We start from the raw sequence: 20,923 nt of genomic DNA, 5'->3' as shown, positions 1-20,923 counted from the left end.
CACCGAGAGCTACTTTTTAAAAAATGCATCCTCTTACCTGCCTCTTGCCCTTCTAGGAACGTAACAAAAAACACTCCTTGTCCAAAGGCAGTTGTGGAGAGGAGGCACTGCGCACCGATTGATGGAGTGAAGAGAAAAACAGCAAGTTAGTGCTTGCCTGACTGGAACCAGAAAGTCCACAGAGCTAAATCCAAATAAAGAAACCATGACACGTTTGACTCTAATGATGCCAAACCATCGCTCCAGGCGGTGATTTCAATATCTAAACCTGGAGACTCAGCTGTATGTCAGCCCACTCGGAAAAGTGTGATAACAAGCTAGTTTTTAATGTTAAAAGGAATTATTTCTCTTTACTGCAGCACTTGAAGTGTCATAAATCCAACACACTGTATACAGAAATGCATAACACAAAACAGTGGAAAATGGAATAGAGCAATTTACTATATTTTATTATTAAGCGACTGCCCTGGAGCACACTGCAGCAGACTGATGGAGCAGCTACGTGATTCTACACTAGGAAGAGGGCACATTGGAAGAAAACGTTATTTCATTTCCAGTGGAGAGGTCCTACGTTAAAAAACAAACAAACAAAACCCTCTTTGGAAAAGTATCCTGTTTAAAAATATGATGTACCAGAATTAGAATTTTTATTTGCTAGAAAACATTAAAATATGAGATCATTAATATAAGAGAAATGATATAATAGAACTCACAAAACAGAAACAGATTCAAAAATTTCAAAACCGGAGTTCCCGTCGTGGCGCAGTGGTTAACGAATCCGACTAGGAACCATGAGGTTGTGGGTTCCATCCCTGGCCTTGCTCAGTAGGTTAACGATCCGGCATTGCTGTGAGCTGTGGTGTAGGTTGCAGACGCGGCTCGGATCCTGCGTTGCTGTGGCTCTGGCGTAGGCCGGCAGCTACAGCTCCGATTCGACCCCTAGCCTGGGAACCTCCATATGCTGCGGGAGCGGCCCAAGAAATAGCAAAAAGACAAAAAAAAAAAAAAAAAAATTCAAAACCAAACTTATGTTTACCAAAGAGGAAATGGGGGAGGGATAAATGAGGGGGTTGGGGTTGATTAATACACACGACTATACACAGAATAGGTGGGTAAGAGGGACCTGCTGCATAGCACAGGGAAATTTACTCAGTACTGTGCGGTATCCTATATGGGAAGAGAATCTGAAAACAAATAGGTATACCTGATTTACTTTGCTATACTCCTGAAATTAATCCACATTTGTAAGTCACCTCTATTCCAATAACATTTAAAATAGTACATGCAAACTATTACATTTAGAATAGAAAAGTAATGAGGCTATGCTGTATAGCACAGGGAACTATATTCAGTCTCTTGGTAGAACAGGATAGCAGATAATATGAGAAAAAGAATGCTCATATATGTATGACTGGGCCAATCTGCTATACAGCAGAAATCGACAGAACATCATAAATCAACTATAATTTTAAAAAAACAAAGTAGACGCTAGCACACGGCACAGAGCAAAACCACACACAGACACACACGAATCCGATATGTGAAAAGGAAACCAGACGTTGTATATACAAAGCCTTAAATATAAAGACTGAGAATTCATTCATTTGAAATTTAGGTCAGGTGTTCAATGGTTCTTTCTCTATATATAAGGAGTGTATGAGGGATACTAAGTGGTCCCAGATATTTTAATTATTCTGAAAACATCTAACTATTAGCCCATGAAATGACTGGTTATGGGTGAAGACAGGTGTGACATAAGCTAATCCAAACGGATAAGTGTACATCGGTGGATAAAATGCTGATTCCACAGCGCTCATACCTATGGTAGGTGTGTATGACCAGCAGAAACCAGGGAGGACTGAGGGGTTTATTGACGTTAGAGAAAAACAATTTGGCTTTCGTGGAAGTATTTTACTGCAAGGCGCGAAATGAGCAGAGACTTCCACCCTCCCAAGCAGCAAGGGGCAGGGGCCCTGGGCTCTCAGGATGCCACACAGCCCTGGGTGACCATAAAGGCCAAAGACGCCCTGGGAGTCTTTTTTCTTGATTCTTGAAGTGTAGCTGACGTAGAAGAGTCTACTAATTTCAAATGTACAATAGAGTGCTTCGATATCTTTGCAGACTATTTTCCACATGAAGTTATCATAAAATACTGGCTGTACCCCCACACTGCACATCAGTTCATACACAGCAGTTTGCACCTCCGAATCCCCTCATCTGTCTCGTCTCTCCCTCCCTCCCCACCCCTTGTAACCTCTAGCTTGTTCTCTGTATCTTTGAGTCTGTTTCTGTTTTGCTATATTTGTTCATCTTTTTTTTTTTTTTAGGTTCCACGTTTAAGTGAAAACATGCAGTATTTGTCTTCCTCTGTCTGACTTCTTTCACCCGGTACCTCCCCGGATTCTCCCCGGCGACTCCAGTCATGCCTTCCAACGGAATGCGCTTTGAAGGGTTCACCTGACCTTGAGCCCGGTTTCCATGACAACCCCACCACCACGACCCAGGCCCTGTGATGTGGTTCCCTCCTCCCCTCCGATGACCAAGGCCCCACGGCATGTGTGCACTGTGCTTGTCGGGGGACAGACATAAAAGGGTGAAGGCGTTTCTGTCTTGTATGTATTTACATTACAGACCCGAAAGTGTTCAAATGCTTTTCAGGAGGTACACTTTCAATGGCTGAATGACGCTGACATTGCTAATGGAAAGATCTTTTCACTTAATGTGATAGGACTCGTGATGCTGCAAGAGAAATGCTTTTTTTTTTTTTTTTCCTTCTCAAATAGCTTTGGAAATCTGTTTCTATCCATGTGTGAAACAAAGAGAAACTGAAGTCATATGCCTCCTTTAGGAGGCTTCTGATTTCCCCAAGAGTCTTCAGAGAAGTGTCGCTGTTACATGAAAAATGCCAGTTTTCAATGGGCTGCCCTTCGGCAAAGCCACTGAAGCTTCAGTGAACCTCCTCCTCCAGTCTGCGCCTGAGGGTAGGGACAGGTGGATAATGGAAAGCCCACAGGACCTGAAAACGATGCTCTGAAAGGTCCAGGGCAGTGTTTGGGTTCTGCAGGGCACAAGACAGTTTTATTCTGCGGTTTTAAAAACCAACCCACAGAGTTTGTGTTGTGGCTTCAGCCGGTTAAGGACATGACATTGCCTCCGTGGGGACTCGGGTTTGATCCCTGGCTTCCCTTGGTGGGATAAGGATCTGGCATTGCCTTAAGCTAAGGTGTAGGTTGCAGATGCAGCTCAGATCAGGGGGTGCTGTGACTGTGGCACAGGCCGGCAGCTGCAGCTTCCATTGAACGCCTAGCCCAGGAACCTCCATATGCTGCAGGTGCAGCCGTAAGAAGGAAAAAAAAAAAGAAAACACAAAACCAAAAACTCACTTACCAGAAACGTCTGCATGACAGCACTTAATTGGTTGTGCAGAACCAGCAGAACTATGTAGGGCAGAAAGCTGACGGTGTACACCAGGCTGGTGCAGAGGGCAGCTGTGTTCGCTCGGCTGAAAAACGCACTCAGGAAGTAGCTCAGCATGACGACGGACACCCCGAAATCCAGCAGGAAGAGGAAAATGATGCAGCCGTTGCTGTACCTGAAGATGCCGCTGGTCTTCAGGATGACGGCCAGGGCGGCACTGCTCACGGTCAGCACGGCCACGTTCTCCAGGAGCCAGGCCAGGAAGTGGACAGCAGGGGACACGCCCATCACCCTCATGTACTGTGAAAACGAGGGCACTGGAGTCACCACGACGAGGACCCCGAGAAAGAAGAAGACAGCCGGCGGGAAGAGAGGGACCGTGGGTGGACGGGGAAGCAGAGCCTGGAAACCCGGCCCCCGAAGGCCCAGCACCGGACGCGCCCTCCCAGAGGCAGCAGCTAATTGTGATGAAGCTCCTACAGAGAGCAGCTGGGGCCAGTTAGGAAGGTCACCGCTGCAAGAGGGCACAACGGGAAAGCGGGCGCAGACCCCAGACCCCGGACCTGATCGCCGCCAGCTCGCTCCCCTTCCTTGTTTATTGAGGTTTTGTTGGTGGTGTTCCCTCTTCGTTTGTCATTTGGTTTCTGGTGATTTTATTTAATGAAAACAAAGAAAAAGGCAGGGGAGGAACGGTGGGCCTTAAGCTACTCTCTTTGGAGGTTATTGCTTAGGTTTTACAATACGTTTTGCAAAATAACTCCGCTTGAAGTAACAACACGAACCCTAATTTATCCCCCAAACCCAGCCCTTGCTCGTGGACATCGCGACGTCTCTGGGTGAGGGGCTGCTTCCCCGTGAAATGAGAACCACTCGTGTGGCGGGACCCCGTGGGCAACCCCGGGCAGCAGAGCCCAGTCCTGGGCCTCATGCCCCGGGCCCAGGTGGGTGGGAATGAAACACAAAAATCCAGGAACGTGTCAGTTCTCAGTAGGTAAATGACACTCGAAACAATGGCGCAAGTTCTATTCAAAACTGAGTGAAACGCACATTGTACTCTCTGCCCTCTGCCTTCTTCTTCATAAACAAGTGGATAATTGTACCCATGCACCTGCCTGGCTGAGTGGGCAGGCGGGTCTTGACTAGATGCCTTTATGGACTTTGTTTCTTTTTTTTGTCTTTTTGCCATTTCTTGGGCTGCTCCCGCGGCATATGGAGATTCCCAGGCTAGGGGTCGAATCGGAGCTGTAGCCGCCGGTCTACGCCAAAGCCACAGCAACGGGGGATCTGAGCCACGTCTGCAACCTACACAACAGCTCACAGCAACACCGAATCCTTCACCCACTGAGCAAGGCCAGGGATGGAACCCACAACCTCATGGTTCCTAGTTGGATTCGTTAACCACTGCACCACGACGGGAACTCCTAGACTTCTTCTTTTTTTTTTTTTTTTTGTCTTTTTTGTTGTTGTTGTTATTGTTGTTGTTGTTGCTATTTCTTGGGCCGCTCCCGCGGCATATGGAGGTTCCCAGGCTAGGGGTCCAATTGGAGCTGTAGCCACCGGCCTACACCAGAGCCACAGCAACGCGGGATCCGAGCCGCGTCTGCCACCTACACCACAGCTCATGGCAACGCCGGATCGTTAACCCACTGAGCAAGGGCAGGGACTGAACCCGCAACCTCATGGTTCCTAGTCGGATTCGTTAACCACTGTGCCACGACGGGAACTCCATAGACTTTGATTCTTAAAAGCAGCTTTGATCATTTCAGTTTTAACAATATTGGGCCCCAAACAGGAAGGCTATACATAGAGAATGCCAACAGGAAATGAAAACGGGAATTCTGTCTGTCTAGGTCGCATCAAAACTGCCAAGGGTTTTCTTCTTCCAAACCATAGGCCGGCCCGTCAGCTTCCTGCCACTCCATAGGTGTCATAGATGGAGCACCTGCTAAGCTCTGGCAGGGCACTGGACCTCCACGGACAGTGAGTTTCGTGGGCCGCAGGGTAGGGTCAGGGATGGGGCAGGATCCAGAGCCGCTGCTCCCTCTGCCCAGATCCCCAGCCAGCCCTGACGCTGTTTACCTCTTCCAGCTGGATCTCCCGCTCGTAAACCAGCTTTCGGACTGTGCTGGCCACGGACACCATCCACGTCAGCATCATTATCAGGGGGAAAAAGAAGCCGACGTTGTTCAGGAACCTGTGAATAAACGAGGCAGTCAGCGTCAGAGTCTGCGCAGAGAGGCGCTGGCGCTAAGTCCTGCACCTGTGCCCGCTTTCTTTACGTTGTCCTTAGAGCTGCAGCGCTCCTCCAAGAACAAGAACTCACGTGACCATCTCCTTAGGCCTGTGACGAGTGTCCTGATTTAACAGGTGTGGCCTGGAATTTGGCACTTGTCATCCATGGCCTCTACATGGATTGAATCATGAGCCACTGTAGCCACCGACCCGCAGCACCTGCTGAGCGGAGCTCAGGGTGGAGACCAGGTGAGAAGCACGCTGGGCCCTGGGAGAACTGGAAGGGCAGGTCTTCAGACAGATACTTTTAGGACAAGATTTTATGAGCCCAATTCTTGCCTATCTCCTCACATCTAGAAAAACACTCAAATCCTTTGTGATGACTGAGGTTGTGACTAGTAGACCTTCATGAGATCAGCAGCAAACTTTTGTAAAACGTTTACATGGCTGCAGGCACCTCCCCCTCACCTTTATCGCATCCTGAGAGTCCGCCTTCCCCTCTTTGGGGCAGTATTTCAGAGCCGTCTGAAATACCACCTCCTGGTCTGTAGTTAGGATAAAACAAAGACTGCCACGATATGTGCGACGGCAGTCCCTCCAAGGGTGACAGCCAGTGCGTTCCGCAGGCTGTGAAGACTCAGGAGCCTGGCCCTGACGGGGCAGGTGCACGTCAAAGGAGGGATGTCTGTGAGCCCAGGCGTCTTTTGTTCCTGCTCCCTGCCCTCTGTTGCAAAAACTCATATATCCTAGCTCCTCCCTCACCTCCTCGGAAGGGTTTCTCAGGGCTACCTGAGATGCTGCTCCTGGGCTTAAGTCCTAATTTTTCCCCAAATAAAACTTAACTCTCAACTTTCAGGTTGTGCATTTTTTTCCAAGTCGACATAGGTGTGCAAACTCAAAGCAGAATGCAAGTGAGTACCTCTCTTATCTCTACAAAGAAGAGGTGGTGAGAGGCTTGGAATTGGATAGACCTGCATCTGGGGTTCTTGGAGCAACTACCCCAGATCCCAGAGAAGGTCCAGACGCTCTGCATACACACGTCTGAGTGAGGCCAATTCATAGAAATCAAGTAGAATAAGAGATTGGAGATGAGAAATTACAGTTCATGGTGTGTAACTCAGCCCATTCCTAGTCTGCTCCTGGAAACAAGGAGAAGGAAACAACCAGAGAAGGAAAAAACGCACACTGCAATTTTGATAAATATTTGGAAGAGACGGCCAAGGATTCGAGAAAGCTGCTAAAAACAATCAGGGTCACACGGGAGTCACATGAACAGTAGATAAATCTTAGTAGTAAAACCCCATGCTCTGCAGATCTAGCACATGCCGTCAAAACCACACTTCCTAAGAAATTATTTGCAAAAGTGATTATTTCTATTCCAGAAGGAATATCTCTATTTTCCTGAATCTTCTATATCTCTGTTATGTATCAAGTATTAGTATCCCCCCCAAATTCATACACTAAAACCCTAACCCCCAAAGTGGTGATACCTGGAGGTGGTAATTAGATTGAGATGAGGTGACGGGGGTGGGCCCACAGTGTCCTGATAAGAAGAGGAAAACAGGGAGGTCCCATTCTGGCTCAGTGGGTTATGAACCCAACTAGTATCCATGAGGATGCAGGTCTGATCCCTGACCTTGCTCAGGGGGTTAAGGATCTGGTGTTGCTGTGAGCAGTGGTATAGGCTGCAGATGCAGCTCAGATCCCGCAAGGCTGTGGTGCAGGTCAGCAGCTGTAGCTCCAATGTGACCTGTAGCCTGGGAACTTACATCTGCCACTGGTGCAGGAAGAGGAAGAAGAAGAAGAAGGAGGAGGAGACGGAGAAAAGAAGACAAGCCAGAGTTCTCTCTCTCTCTCTCTCCCTCTGCGGACACAGCCAGAAGGGCGCTGTCTTCAAGCCAGAGACAGGGCCCTCGATAGAAACAGAATCTACCAGCCCCTGGGCCCTGGACTTCCCAGCCTCTGTTTTGAAAAAGTAAACTACAGTTCCTAAAGTCCAGGGGGCACAATACAGAGAAAGGCCAATGATAAGGGGGTCCGGACAGCAGGTTAAACTGGGTGGTGTCAGCAGCCACTCCCGCGCGGGACCCTGTTTCCAATGCTACGCGAGGGCTCCTGTGAAGAGCAAGGACATGTGCAGGAAGCACGTGGTCTTCACGACCACGGAAAAGAGACTGTGAGCCAAGACCATTAACGCTGCCTGGCCGTCACCACCAGCAGGATCCTCTGGCAAACAACTGGTCAGGAAGACCCAATCCATCCAAGATAAGTAACAACGGCAAAAGGCTAGCACAGTATCTACAAAAGTGGGTTGAAAGTCTCACAATCACTAACAAGCGGAGGACACGTCCAAAAAGATGGGTGACGTGAAACATGAAAACAGACAACATCGTTGCCATCGGTTTAAAACTATCTCCTAAGGCAATTCGCTCTATAAAAACATCGCACAGCAGAACTGTTACCATCCAGGGACAGGATGGAGAGCTCGCGAGAAGATACGGAATAGGAGCTGCAAGAAGAAAGAAACAGAAGGAGAAAGCATGCCATCGAAATGAGAAGCAGAGCAAGGGCAAGCAATGTCACACAGAATACAGTAAGGACACAGAAAATACAAATGAAAACACAACGAAAGGAAAGAGAAAGGAAGAGTTTAAAGAATTAAGAAAATTCTACTGATATGAAACACACGGGGGAAAGTCATGCCATTGGATTCCCTAAAGAAGAAAAACCAACCACTAGAAGATAAAAAATTTGAAATGCTAGAATACACCAAGGTTTTCCATTAAAAAGAAGAAAACTTAAGTTTATACATTGAAAGGACTCATCCTGTGCCATGGAAAATTGTCCTAGAATGGTCAAGAATTAAATGTATCCTAATAAATTACTGAATTTTCAAGTTATTAGCAATCTCTCAAAATTACTAAGTCGTGTAAAAAAGGGACAATATCAAGGTAGCCTCAGATTTCTTTGTAATAACCTTCAAAGCCCAAGATAATGGGGCCACTTCTACGAGATATTTAAGGAAAGACTGAGCCAAGGCTTTCATATCCAGCCAAGCTGTCTTTCAAATACAAATGCTGCAGAAAAGTTTAAAGAGTAAGAACTCAGGTTAAATTATCTCATGAGATCTCAAGGACATCACTAGATGACAAGCCAGCCCACTAAATGATGACTGGTAAATCTTACACTGATTGTGGTAGGCAGTGTGCGTATTTTCCAGTTAAAAAAAAGACTGAAACAAAAATGAAAGATAAGATGACAAGGCAGACTGAAAATGTTATATGCCCTGAAATGTAAAAATGATACAACAAACAAAAAATTGGAAAGTTGGGAACATGAGTCAGAGAGGAAGGATAAGCTGGTGACTGTCAAAGTCAAAGATTATTTTTTCATCTTTAATGGAACAAAGGAGGACATTAAGTGGAGTAATAATATTAACTAAAATTGCAAGAAAAAGTACACAATAGAAGAAGAGAAACTGCTTTTTTTTTTACTATTGGTCATAGTAAAAAAAAAGTGAAAGGATTGATATTATTTATACAAAATTATAACTGTAAGATAACCACTAATACAAGAGCAATAGTACTAATATCAGTTTAAAAGCGAACTTATACATATAGAAAAATATGACATAACAGAGACCACAGACACATGAAATATCATTCCATACCATTGAACAGCTAACCTTGCCTGTGTAAAAAGTTATTTGATGCATACAAGGGACACATCTAAAAAAAATACTTCAGAAAAATTTTAAATGAAAAGATGAAAAAAAATATAGCAAGCCAATGGGGGATGCAGAGAAAGAGAAGAAAGGAGAAAAAAGGCAGATGTCATGAATTTAATATACACAAGGTAGAATTAAGTCCACAAAGCATTAAATAAGACCCCGGGCACAATTACTCCTAGGTCTGCACTAGGTAACAGAGCCCCAAGAACTGAAAGGTCAATACCAAGGAAAAACAAGGGGGACATACCAGTAGGAGGGACCATAATTCATCTATCTGAGGACAGATGAAGTGGACACAAATTGAGGACAGAAAATTCCTAAGTAACAGGCTTAATACAGGTAAATTCACTACTATAAAATAGGAAATTAGAAATTCTTTTCAAGTGCCCATAAATCACTCACAAAAGTAGATTATATGTTGATAGAGAAAAATGCCGTAAATTCAAAAGTGGAAATGACATAGCATTTCTGATGGGGATGTAAAAATTAGGATTTATTAGCAGTATTTGGCACTTCAGTGTATGATGCGACTTTTGGATTTTTCTGGATCTGATTTTTTTTTTTCTTTTTCGGCTGCCTACAGCAACATCCGCCACACTAAGCAAAGCCAGATCCTTGACCCACTGCAAAGGGCTAGGGATCGAACCTGTATTCCTGCTCCCGCAGATACGCCACTGTTCCCACTGTGCCACAGCAGGAATGCCTGTTGATCTGATTCTTCAATGCTATCACAGAATAGTTTTAATTAAAATTTTTTTATTATAAGTAAGCTGAGTAACTTCATATGCTTAAAACTCCAGAGAATTTCAACTCTGGAATTAAAAGAAACTTTACTTTTAACAGCTCCTGGGTCAGGAGGATAGTAGAAAAACCCATATTGCAGGTGTCTAGAACACAGTGAACTTTTAGCCATGTATCAGATCTACGGGCACGGCTAAGTCACCTCCTTAGGTAACTACATAAAGGGGAAAAAAACACTACAAACAATGAATCAAACATTGGTGTCAAGTGTCAAAGAAAGAGCATAATACATTGAAGGTACATAAAAGTAAGGAAGTAATAAAAATAAAAGCAGAAATAGTAAATAAATTAGAAAGACCAAAAAAGAAAAAGAGAGAGAGAGAGAAAATTGATAAAGTCCAAAGATGGCTCTTTGAAAAAAGTAACAACAGAACAAGAAAGTATTGAAACTACATGTGCACCAAGAGAATTTTAAAAATGCAGAAGGAGCAAACTTGTTGAAGAAGAGATGCAGGCGCAGGAGGTTGGGGAGGGGACAGGAACACAATGGCTTTGTTTGATTTCAATCCTCCCTCAGGCCTGAGCGAGGGTGGGGAAGGCACGTGTCTGAGGTTGAGGCCTGTACACCTCCACTGACTTCCAAGATGCGTAAGAAGAGGTCCCCTGATTCTCATTCCTTGGGAACCCCCACAGAGACCCACGGTTCTCTGGTCTTACCCAGTCCTGGGAAACCCTCGTCTACAAGCTTCCAGAAGACAGAGATAACATCTTTCTTCACCACCAGCCACGGAGAGACACAGAGCAAGTGCTCCATAAATTATTCCGAATGAAGAAACAGCACAAACCTTGGGCTCTTAGTGTGGGACTTCAAGGCCTCTTCAAGGAGACAGAACCCAAAGCCTCTGGCCAAGACAAGAATTACCAGGTGAATTATCATCACCCTGCCCATCTCATGGTAATGCCACCTCCCCCGCTTTGAGCAACCTGGCCTACTCCTTCCTGCTTCCTACTAGCAAAGGTATGCGGCCCACTCCTCACCCTGCCCCTAGAGGGGCCTTACACGCCCCCAACCAACCAGCAAGTGTATCGTAAGACCCCTCTTTCCCCAGCCAATCAGCAAGTGTATCGTAAGACCCCTCTTTCCCCAACCAACCAGCAAGTGTATCGTAAGACTCCTCTTTCCCCAACCAACCAGCAAGTGTATCGTAAGACCCCTCTTTCCCCAGCCAATCAGCAGGTCAGCAGGTGTATCCTGAGACCTCTCCTCTCTCTTTTAAACCAGACACGGCCATGCACCTGGTGTCAGCGCTCCCTAATCATCAGGAAGGCTTCCCACTACACTAGCCGTGTCTCTTATCTCAATAATCTCTTCTGTCTCTTCACCTAGCTATGCTGGGAAACTCTTTTTCTGACCCATGTGCACAGACCATGACACTTATGTCATGGTTTCAAGTATATCAAATATTTATCACAAGGTCATAGATGGGAAGAATAGTCCCAAACAAACAAACAAAAAAACCCAACTGAGGTTTTAGAAGAGGGTATGAAGTATGATTTTTTTCTATTTTCTCAACTCTTAATAATAATTTGTTTATAAAATTAACCATCAAAGAAGCATATTAAATCAGGGATGTTTAAATGAGCTCAGAAATAAGATTGTCTGTCACCTTCCTATTATCCAGACAACATGAATCAAACAAATATGTTTCAGATACTTCCATGTATTTATCCCTACAAATCCCAAAGAAAAGCTTGTCAATAAACTTTGAAATTAGGAAATCAAAATTCTCATTTATTTAAACCTTTTAAAAAGGATACTCTGATCTTCATAAACATTTCACTGTCACCATCTCTTTTTCAGAAGGTGGCAAATCTTGGTTTTCACTTTAATAACTCCCTGTTGATAGTGTTTTCTTTGTGGCTTTTGCCTCTATTAGCAACATTCAGTGGGTTCAAAGACAAATAATGAAGAGCACGTTGAATCAAAATCACATATACAGGAAGAGCCACGTAGAGAGATCAGCTTTCGTTCTTATCTCCAGATGTATGATTTTGGGGTAAGTGTAGGATGATGGGCAGCTTCCACCTCTCCCTCCCACATCACCCTGGCTCTGCCTACTGTCCTGTCACCTGCCTTTCTCCCTCTACTCCCCACCACTAATCACAGGCAGAGTCCAGGATGCTGTCGTGGCAGCTGCTGAGAAGGACTGCAGCTTTCTCCCTCCCCCCTCCCCCATCTTCCTCCCATCAGCGGCCTGGGCCAGGGAGCTGATGCCAGCCTCTATCTCCACTTCCCTCCCTAGTGGCCAGCTGGGGTCCCTCCTGATCAGTGATTTGCATGAGGAGGGCTGCCAGGGAAGGAGTGAATCAGAGACACTCGAGGCTCATATTTAGGTTGTTCCCTCCAACCCAGCCTGCACCAGAGTCACACACAGAATGGGCACGCTTCCCCAGTCCTGGGTGAAGGGGACTTGATTGCATCCATCCCTTTCCTGTTCCTGGTTTGCTAACTCACCCAGGAAAGTCAGAGCAAAGGAAGGATGCGCCAGGCACTCACACCTCTCCGAACATAGCACCACTCAAAGCATCACTCACATCTCAGCTCTGACGCAGCCTACACAGGGTGGGTGTGGTCGCCTCCAGCACCCAGCCTATCAGCTCCAAAGGCAAAGATAAATCCAAGTCCACACAAAGTCTGACATTTCAATGCAAATAAGTTCTAGAGATCTGATGCGGGTTACAGATAATTCTGTAACCTTAAAATACATCCCTCAAGACATTAGTTCCAATGTACATCCCTCAAAGCATTAGTTCCATGGGTTACCAACAGATACTACACAGACGGAGAGAGAGAGAGGTGTTCAAACAAGATGAGAAATCCTTCGTTGAATCAGATGGAACTTCTCCCTCACTCCCCAACACACACCATCAATTCTCCCTTTAACTGGACTATTCCCAATAGCATCCTATACTAAATAAAAAAATCAAAATTAAAAAACCCCTTTGGTCCAAATTCCCCTCCAGCCACTGCCCATTTCTCTCTCCCCACTTATGGGAAGCTGCTAGAGGCTGTCTGATTCAGCCTCCCCCGTGTCCACACCCACCAGGCTATTGCTCCCTCTCCACGGAGGCTGCCTCACTGGACATACTTGACCGCCCCCCACTTATAATCCATGGGCACCAGGACTTCACAGGTTCTGCCTCCCTTCTCTGTCTCCCGCTCTCTAAGTCTTCAAGGGCAGAGGCCTCAGGGCCCCACTGGCCTCGTCATTTCTCCATCCACACCTCGTTCCACCGTCATGTCACCCAAGCCCAGAGTTGTACACACATCCGAATGGAGAGGCCTCCCAAGTTCATGTCTGCAGGTGGATCTCTGCAGGCTCCTAGAGAAACCTTCTGCTCACATCTCATCTGTGCTCCTACGGGCACTTAGACGTCTCTGACCGTGAACGTCTCTTCTTCTCCCCAGACCTGCCCCACCCTCCAGCTTCTCCAACACAGGTAAACGTGATTTCAGAAATCCAAGGACTTGGACAAAGAGAGCCAGGTCTTCCTGGATGTCCCTCTACCACACCCTCATCAATTCTATCCCCTCTCCCTTCCAAAGGCCACCAGGGTCCGACTGCCTGTCACCACCTCCTGGCTACCAATCTGGACCAGGCCATCTCTCACCTGGATCATCACCCCAGCCTCCTAAACGATGTCTGCTTCCACAGCTGCCCTCCACAGCCTTTTCTCCACATACAACACGAGCGGATGGCATCACTTCTGCTCGAACCCCTCCAGCAGCCTCCTGGGTCATTCAGGTCACTCTCTGATTTCACCTCCTACATCCTTGCCCTGTGTGCTCTGCTCTGGTGACCCTTCACCCACCAGCCTGCCTCTACCCCAGGGCCTTTGCACTGCCCGATCCTCGGGCCTGGAACTCGTCCCTATCTCTCTGTAATTCTTCAAGCCTGTGCTCAAGCATCACCTCCCTGGCAAGACCAACCCTAACCACACTGACAGCTCCTCTCAGCATTCCTGGTCACCCTCATCCTACACGTGCTCACCTCCACGGCACTTAGGAACGTCCACCTTTCAGCACAACTTTCTTTATTACTTCTGTAACATCTCTGCTTCCTGGACTTTAAATGCTACAAGAGCAGGAGCTTAACCTGTTCCCTTCACTGATCCACCGCAAGCCTAGAGACTGACGAACAGTATGTAAACAGTAGTACAGATTAATAAGTTAGGAGTTCCTGTCATGGTGCAGTGGAAACAAATCCAACTAGGAACCTTGAGGTTGCGGGTTCGGTCCCTGGCCTCATTCTGTGGGTTAAGGATCTGGCATTGCTGTGAGCTGTGGTGTAGGTCGCAGATGCGGCTCGGATACTGAGTTGCTGTGGCTGTGCTATAGGCTGGCAGCTGTAGCTCCGATTAGACCCCTAGCCTGGGATCCTCCATATGCCATAGGTGCGGCCCTAAAAAGCAAAAAAAAAAAAAAAAAAAATTAATGAATAAGGAGCTCCTTCAGTGAGTAGAAAGAAACCACTAAAAATTCTCCAACAAGACTCTGCTCTATGGTCCAAAGAGCTTTGGAATTTTACTACCTCACACTGTGTCTCCATCACGGGCGGTTCATGCCCTTTTTTTTCTGAACTACGAAAATTTTATTTTTTAAGATTTTTATTTTTTCTATTATAGTTGATTTACAATGTTCTGTCAATTTCTGCTGAACAGCAAAGTGACCCAGTCATACATAAATATATACACATTCTTTCTCTCACATTATCTTCCACCAGGACCATGTACTTTTTAAGACAGAGGATGGAAATACAGCAACTCGAGATCACGAAGACTTAAACCTTTTGGAGAAGAAAAGAGTACCTCTGCACCCTTTCAAAGGAGTGAAATAAATGCTTCTGGGGAACCGTGCTGTGGTGGCCCAGTGAGTGGACCAGGAAAAGGACTCTGGTGACGCCAGATGGCACAGGGCACTCGGCCAACCCCAACCCAAGGCAAGAATGTTTCTCATTCACAAGCCTTTACCTCTGGGGGTGAAAAGGCCCTTCGTCATCTGACTCACCCCCCAGCCCTCCCACGAGGCCAGTTCTCCTGGCACGAGTGTCAGCAGGATGGGAGCTGACCACGAAGCCAGCTCGGGTTGTCCGCCCAGCTCCTCCAGGGTGTGTGGCTCTCCTTGCACACCATGCTGGGAGCCAGCCCAGGAAACCCCAGCCTCCTCCGCTGCATCCCCACCCCCCACCCGAGCACCACCCCCTCTTCCGGGGAGGCTGCTGTGGAGACCAAAGAGGCTCTCAGAACAGGATTCTCCCGGATCCATTATAGAACTACAGCATCATAAAAACCGGACCTCTCCGAGTATCTAAAACAAGGCATTACTTCTCCCGGCACCCTGGTGTTTGGGTTACAGTGTGAAGGGCTGTGTGACCCGCTGCCCAGGGGAGCTGTTTTGATTTCTGCCTTGGGTGTTATCACCTCCAAGAAAAAGCTTTAGGAGCAGAAGAGCACTGGCTGAAAATGCCCAAGGCCGAAAATACCATCGCTTTGACAAGAAAGAAAAGCTCTCATTTTACAAAGAAGGAAGTTAAAGGGTTACCAGGGGTTTGCAGGACGAGGCGGTCCCTGGTTAAAATGACACCCCAGATCCGCCCTCCTTGGCCCTCTGTCCTCTCCACCACACTAGGACACCCCAAGACTGGCACAGCCTCTCACCCCACCTCTGTGGGGAGCTTCCTCTGTGGCTCCCCGTTGCCTTCCCCAGTGCGCTCTGATGCCGAAGGCACAGCTGAGGCAGGAAGAGGGTAAGACACCAAGATGCCTCTCCTGCAGGTGTGGCCCCATCACCCGCAGAGGCGGGTCTGGCTCTCCGTGCAGCCGCCCCAAAGGACGAGGGGCTGCTGCCTGCTCTCACAAGCGCCAGACTCAAGGCGGTCCCTCTGACAACCGGTCCTCAGGCCCTGGCTTTCCAGCAGGCTTTCCAGAGAAAGAGGAAAGGCACAGACCACGGCTGGTGCGCTGGTCCAGGTGTGGGAGGAGAGGCTGTGAGCACTGCCTCCACCACGGTGGAGCCCCATAGCTCGCAGCATCCTACAACGCAACACAGGCCGGCGGGCCCTGTGGACCACCCCTCCAGCCCGCCTCTCCACCCCCCAAGCCTGTCTCCCTGATGTCCACTCTGCTGCCTCAGCGGATCCCCTTTAAGTCCTGCTGTCCAGCTGCCCCAGCCCTTAACCGACCTCCTCTCGCTCTCACCCAACACACGACCCGCTGGACCACACAATTCAGCGCCTAAATGTTCTGAGTGACCTCGCCTAAGCCACCGTCCTGGGCCTCCGTGAAATCCTCCCACCCAGCGTGCGGGAGACACCCCTGTACGGTGAGGACTTGAGCTGTTTCCCTAGTTCCGAGGGGGGAGGAACAGGACTCAGCCACGCGAAGCGCCTCTGAAGGTCATTCCTTAAGTTTATCCGGAGAGGCCTTTGAGGCCACAGACGCCTGGTGTCGAACTGAAAGGGTCGCCTTAGCTCAACGATAATTCTTCCAGCTGCACAGCTCGGGCACAGAGAACAACACGCCCGGGAAGGGGGAGGACGGCGTTTCTTCCACTGCCCTCTTGGAGGAATGACGACACCCAAGCGCTAAGAGCCCTCTCTCCCCAGGTTTCCAAGCGCGGAGCCCCTGCGGCTGTCAGGGGCCCCAGGTACTCACAGGTCGCTGGTGTGGCAGGGGTAGGGGATGGCCTGGGCCTGCGTGCCGGGGCCCAGAGCCTCCTGCCCCGTCTGCACCGAGACGATGGCTCTTTCGATCATGTCTTGCAGGGGCACAAAGATGTAGTTGTACTTGAAGCCATCGGCCGGTAGGCTCTGAGGATGGAACTTCCAGAAAGGGTTTCTCACCACGTCTGTCCTCATGCTGTACAGGACACTGGTCCTGATGGTGTAGGCCACCTCCGGCGGCAGCGGCGGCGGTTGGGAGCTGAGGTTCTTACCGACGAAGGAATTGCTGAATATGACACCTGACGTCAGAAAAGGGAAAGCAAGGGGCTATCACGGCCCGGCAGCAGCTCAGCCCGCGTCCTCGCCGACCTGACCGGACGGACGGTCCAAGAACCTCAGCTCAGCCCCCATCACCAAGGGGCCGCACCCCAGGGAGGCCAGGCTGATTGTATAACACAAGTCCTCAGCCATGAGGGGGAGCCAAGGTCTCCTAATTCCCAATCCCAAAAATAAAAAAAATAAAAAACCCTCTTTTTTTCGTGTTAACAGAACCACACAGTGCTATCATTAACACAAAGAAAGTATTCGTTTTGCATGCTTGCAGGACTTGAAAAATTACTCAAGGCTGTTCAAATAGCCCACGTCAGCAGGATCTCCCTCTCTGGGGTTACAGTGTCCCTAGGACCTGAGGCCTTTGCATTCTGTGTTCAGACACATGCATTCTTTGAATTTCATCTATAAAGCCCCTCGTGGGTTTGAATTCTGTCCTCCCAAAATTCGTATGTTGAAGTCACCTAGTACTTTTATTTGGAGATTGAGCCTTTCTTTTTCTTTTCTTTTTCTTTCCTTTTTCTTTTCTTTTTCTTTCCTTTTAGGGCCATGCCTGTGGCATATGGACGTTCTCGGGCTAGCGGTCAAATCAGAGCCACATCTGCGATCTACATGGCTTCTTGCAGCAACACCAGATCCTTAACCCACTGAGCGAGGCCAGGAATCAAACCCACGTCCCAGGGACTATGTCGAGTCCTTAACCCGCTGAGCCACAACAGGAACTCCTGGAGAGCGAGCATTTACAGAAGTAACCAAGTGAAAATGAGGTCACTGGATGTGCCCCAGTCCAGTATGACCTGTGTCCTTACAGGAAGGGGAACTCTGGACATGGACACGTGCAGAGGGAAGATGAGGAAGAGCAGGGAGAAGCCGGCCGTCCACAGGCCCAGAGGGGAGAGGCCTCAGAGGAGCAGGTCTGCGGCCTCCAGCTTTCTGAGAAAATAAATGTCTGCTTTTTAAGCTGCCCAGTCCATGATGCTTTGGCCAGCAGCCTTAGCAAACAAGTGCAAAGCTGAATAAAAATAATTCCCTATTTTGTAAACCAGCTATAATGAAAAAAATAAAAATCATTATATAAAAACAAAAAAAAAATAGAAAAAATAATTCCCTGTTTATTCAATCGGAATCCAAGAATCCATAATATTTATGTTGAAAAAGTGAACAATTAATCAGCAGAGTTGACCTGCCCACCGTCTCTTCTCTGTGGCCCCAAGGATATCAAGATATCAAGAGGGAAATAAAATGGATGGAACAAAGAATACAGCTTGGACAAGGGAAATACAATTTCTCATGTGAGATTTAAGCACCATCTAGGAAACTAGTGTAAACTGGTGAAACAGATTTAATGAGGAGCACAAGGTCATGGATGATGTACGAGGCCCATCTTTTCACCAACTCAAGGCAATTAGTTCTGCTTTATTTGTTTTACCTGGAAAGCACTCCTTCTCTTTCTGAGCCATTATGAGACACGTCTGGGGAGAAAGACGCAAAGTGACAGCCTTTGAGCCGTGCCTTAATGAGCCTATTTCTTCACCGAATACTTACTGGCCAGGAAACTGTTCTTTCGCATGAGCTCCTGTGCCTTAGACTCCAGGGTGGCCACCGACTCCAGGGCCTGGAAGCGGTTGAGCACCACGCAGGACGAGAGGTTGACCAGGACACGGCCCAGGGAACGGACACGTCCCGCACTCGTGTGGCTGAACATCCTGCCCAGCTTCCCTCCTAAAGGGGAGTAAAACAATTAGCAGTAATCACGCCTCGGATAAACCTCACTGGCTACGAGGCTGCCACGGCACAAAGCTGGGGGGAGTAGGAGTTCCTGCCATGGTGCAGTGGTTAACGAATCTGACTAGGAACCATGAGGTTGCAGGTTCGATCCCTGACCTTGCTCAGTGGGTTAAGGATCTGGTGTGGCTGTGAGCTGTGCTGTAGGTCTCAGACGTGGCTTGGATCTGACCTTGCTAAGGCTGTGGTGTAGGCCAGCGGCTACAGCTCTGATTCAACCCCTAGCTCGGGAACCTCCACAAGCCACCGGTGTGGCCCTAGAAAAGGCAAAAAGACAAAAAAAAAAAAAAAAGCTAGGGGGAGTAAAGCAAGAATAGGGCAGGTCTGCTCTGGGCACAGCCCGTGCTATCCCATCAAGTTCTTCATGAAGATTACTCAGGAGCGTCGAATTTTGTTCTACAGAAAATCTGCTACTTAGCTGCTGAGCACAAACTCCGCTTTTTATATACAATCCCGGGAATGCTGACATCTGCATGCAAATGGAGAGAAAGCCTCGAAACTGCAGAGGGTGAGGTCACCGCCCACGGGGAAGTGGACAGCAGGTGACGGGGAATGAGAACGGAGGGCGAGTCTGAGCGGGAGGGAAGAACCTCTCGCAGGACAGAGAGAAGAAAAGGTGGCGTCCCAGCCAGGAGACAGGTGTTCTAGAAAGAGACCGGCACGGAAGCAGCGGGGCTGCTGGGAAAGCCACTCATTTATAACATTTTGTGCAAATGATCCTTAAGGAGCCGTGACACTGAGGAAACCCGCCTTCCCTGTTGTCCGGGCTGTGCCTCGGAAATGGAAATGGGCAGGAGATGAAGGCTGGCAGCATCTCGGGGCGAAGTGGAGCCTCAGACGTCCTTTTCCAGGACACACACCCAGGATGGTTCGAGAACGTCACCCTGGCTTGAGGAAGGCGCTGGGCCCAGGAGGGACAGACTTGGGAAACCACATGACCCAGAGCCAGACGGTGTGGGAGCAGCCAGAACTCAGCCTGGAGAAGGAAAGCCATTCCACCACAGGAGGTGCCAGCGAGTCTGTGGGGGAGCCGAGTCCCTCTGGGGGCTCTGCCCACAGTGCTCCAGCAGAAGGTGCCCTCAGACCCCCCACCCCCAAGTCACCCACATCACAGCATCCCCAGGATGTGGGGGTGGGGACCATGGGCCAGTCGTGCGATGCTCACAGCTCAGGGTCACACACGTGAGGGGCCCCCCCCCCATAGATCTCACTCTTTAAGGAGATCCGCGCAAAGGCTTTGGCTCAGGATGTCATGCAGGAACAATTTGAGAAGAAGTGAACAAAAAAGAAAGCACATCAGCAAAGCTTACACACACACAGAGAGCCAGGCACAAAACTGGGGCCGCGTCAGGCATCAGTGGCCATTCCCCTGGTGGTGGAGACTTCACACAGCAGGTGGACATCAGCTCCCTGCCACGTCTTCCTCTCAAGAAGCACCCGTATAGAGATGGGTGACAACTAGCCCCACCAACCCCAAAGCCATCAGACTGAGCAGAACCCTCGACGGTCTGGGAAACATCAAATCACAAAGAGAAGGCAGCTTCTGAGAAAGCAGGCACAATGGCCGTCGTCTGAAAAAGGATTCACAGCTGTGAGTGACGGCCAGCCTTGCAGGCCCTTCCGTTTCACTGGAGCAGAGCACACGCTGTGTGTCATTTTGCTTTTCAAATCATGAGGTCCATTCTCTGCCCCACAAACCCTGAGGGTCCCTCCTGGAGCAGCGTTCCCACGGGGTCCCCGAGTCCCCACCGGCTCTCAGTACACAGCTTGCTCTCTGCCACCACTGGGGGTGACTCTGCTATTGCCAGGTCTCAGGCCGAGACTCAGCCTGAGGATCTGGAGGGCAGATTTCTGCCAACCGAGCTTTCCTAAAGAGCCGCAGTGAAGAAGAGGGCGTCGCCCGTGCCAGGCACTACTCTGCACACGCCTTCACCTTCAGCTCCACTGAACCCTCTGTCTCTGTAGC

At 48.5% G+C, this 20,923-nt stretch overlaps 1 protein-coding gene across 10 annotated transcripts in view; it reads right to left on the bottom strand.

Moving 5' to 3' along the window:
* The window catches only part of LOC100514786 (ATP-binding cassette sub-family A member 13), a 348,431-nt gene that overhangs the window by 200,158 nt on the left and 127,350 nt on the right, over positions 1–20,923 (bottom strand). For all 10 annotated transcript variants that reach the window (XM_021063898.1, XM_021063900.1, XM_021063901.1 and 7 more), the window contains 5 exons: positions 18,718–18,894; positions 16,835–17,141; positions 5,497–5,611; positions 3,388–3,717; positions 38–107 (listed from right to left, as the gene is read on the bottom strand). In XM_021063898.1, coding sequence (XP_020919557.1) covers positions 38–107; positions 3,388–3,717; positions 5,497–5,611; positions 16,835–17,141; positions 18,718–18,894 — 999 coding nt within the window. The remainder of the gene's footprint in view (positions 1–37; positions 108–3,387; positions 3,718–5,496; positions 5,612–16,834; positions 17,142–18,717; positions 18,895–20,923) is intronic.

The sequence above is a fragment of the Sus scrofa genome, chromosome 9, assembly GCF_000003025.6.
Source record: "Sus scrofa isolate TJ Tabasco breed Duroc chromosome 9, Sscrofa11.1, whole genome shotgun sequence".
In the NCBI taxonomy this organism is placed as follows: domain Eukaryota; kingdom Metazoa; phylum Chordata; class Mammalia; order Artiodactyla; family Suidae; genus Sus; species Sus scrofa.
This window is presented reverse-complemented; position numbering and strand designations above follow the sequence as displayed.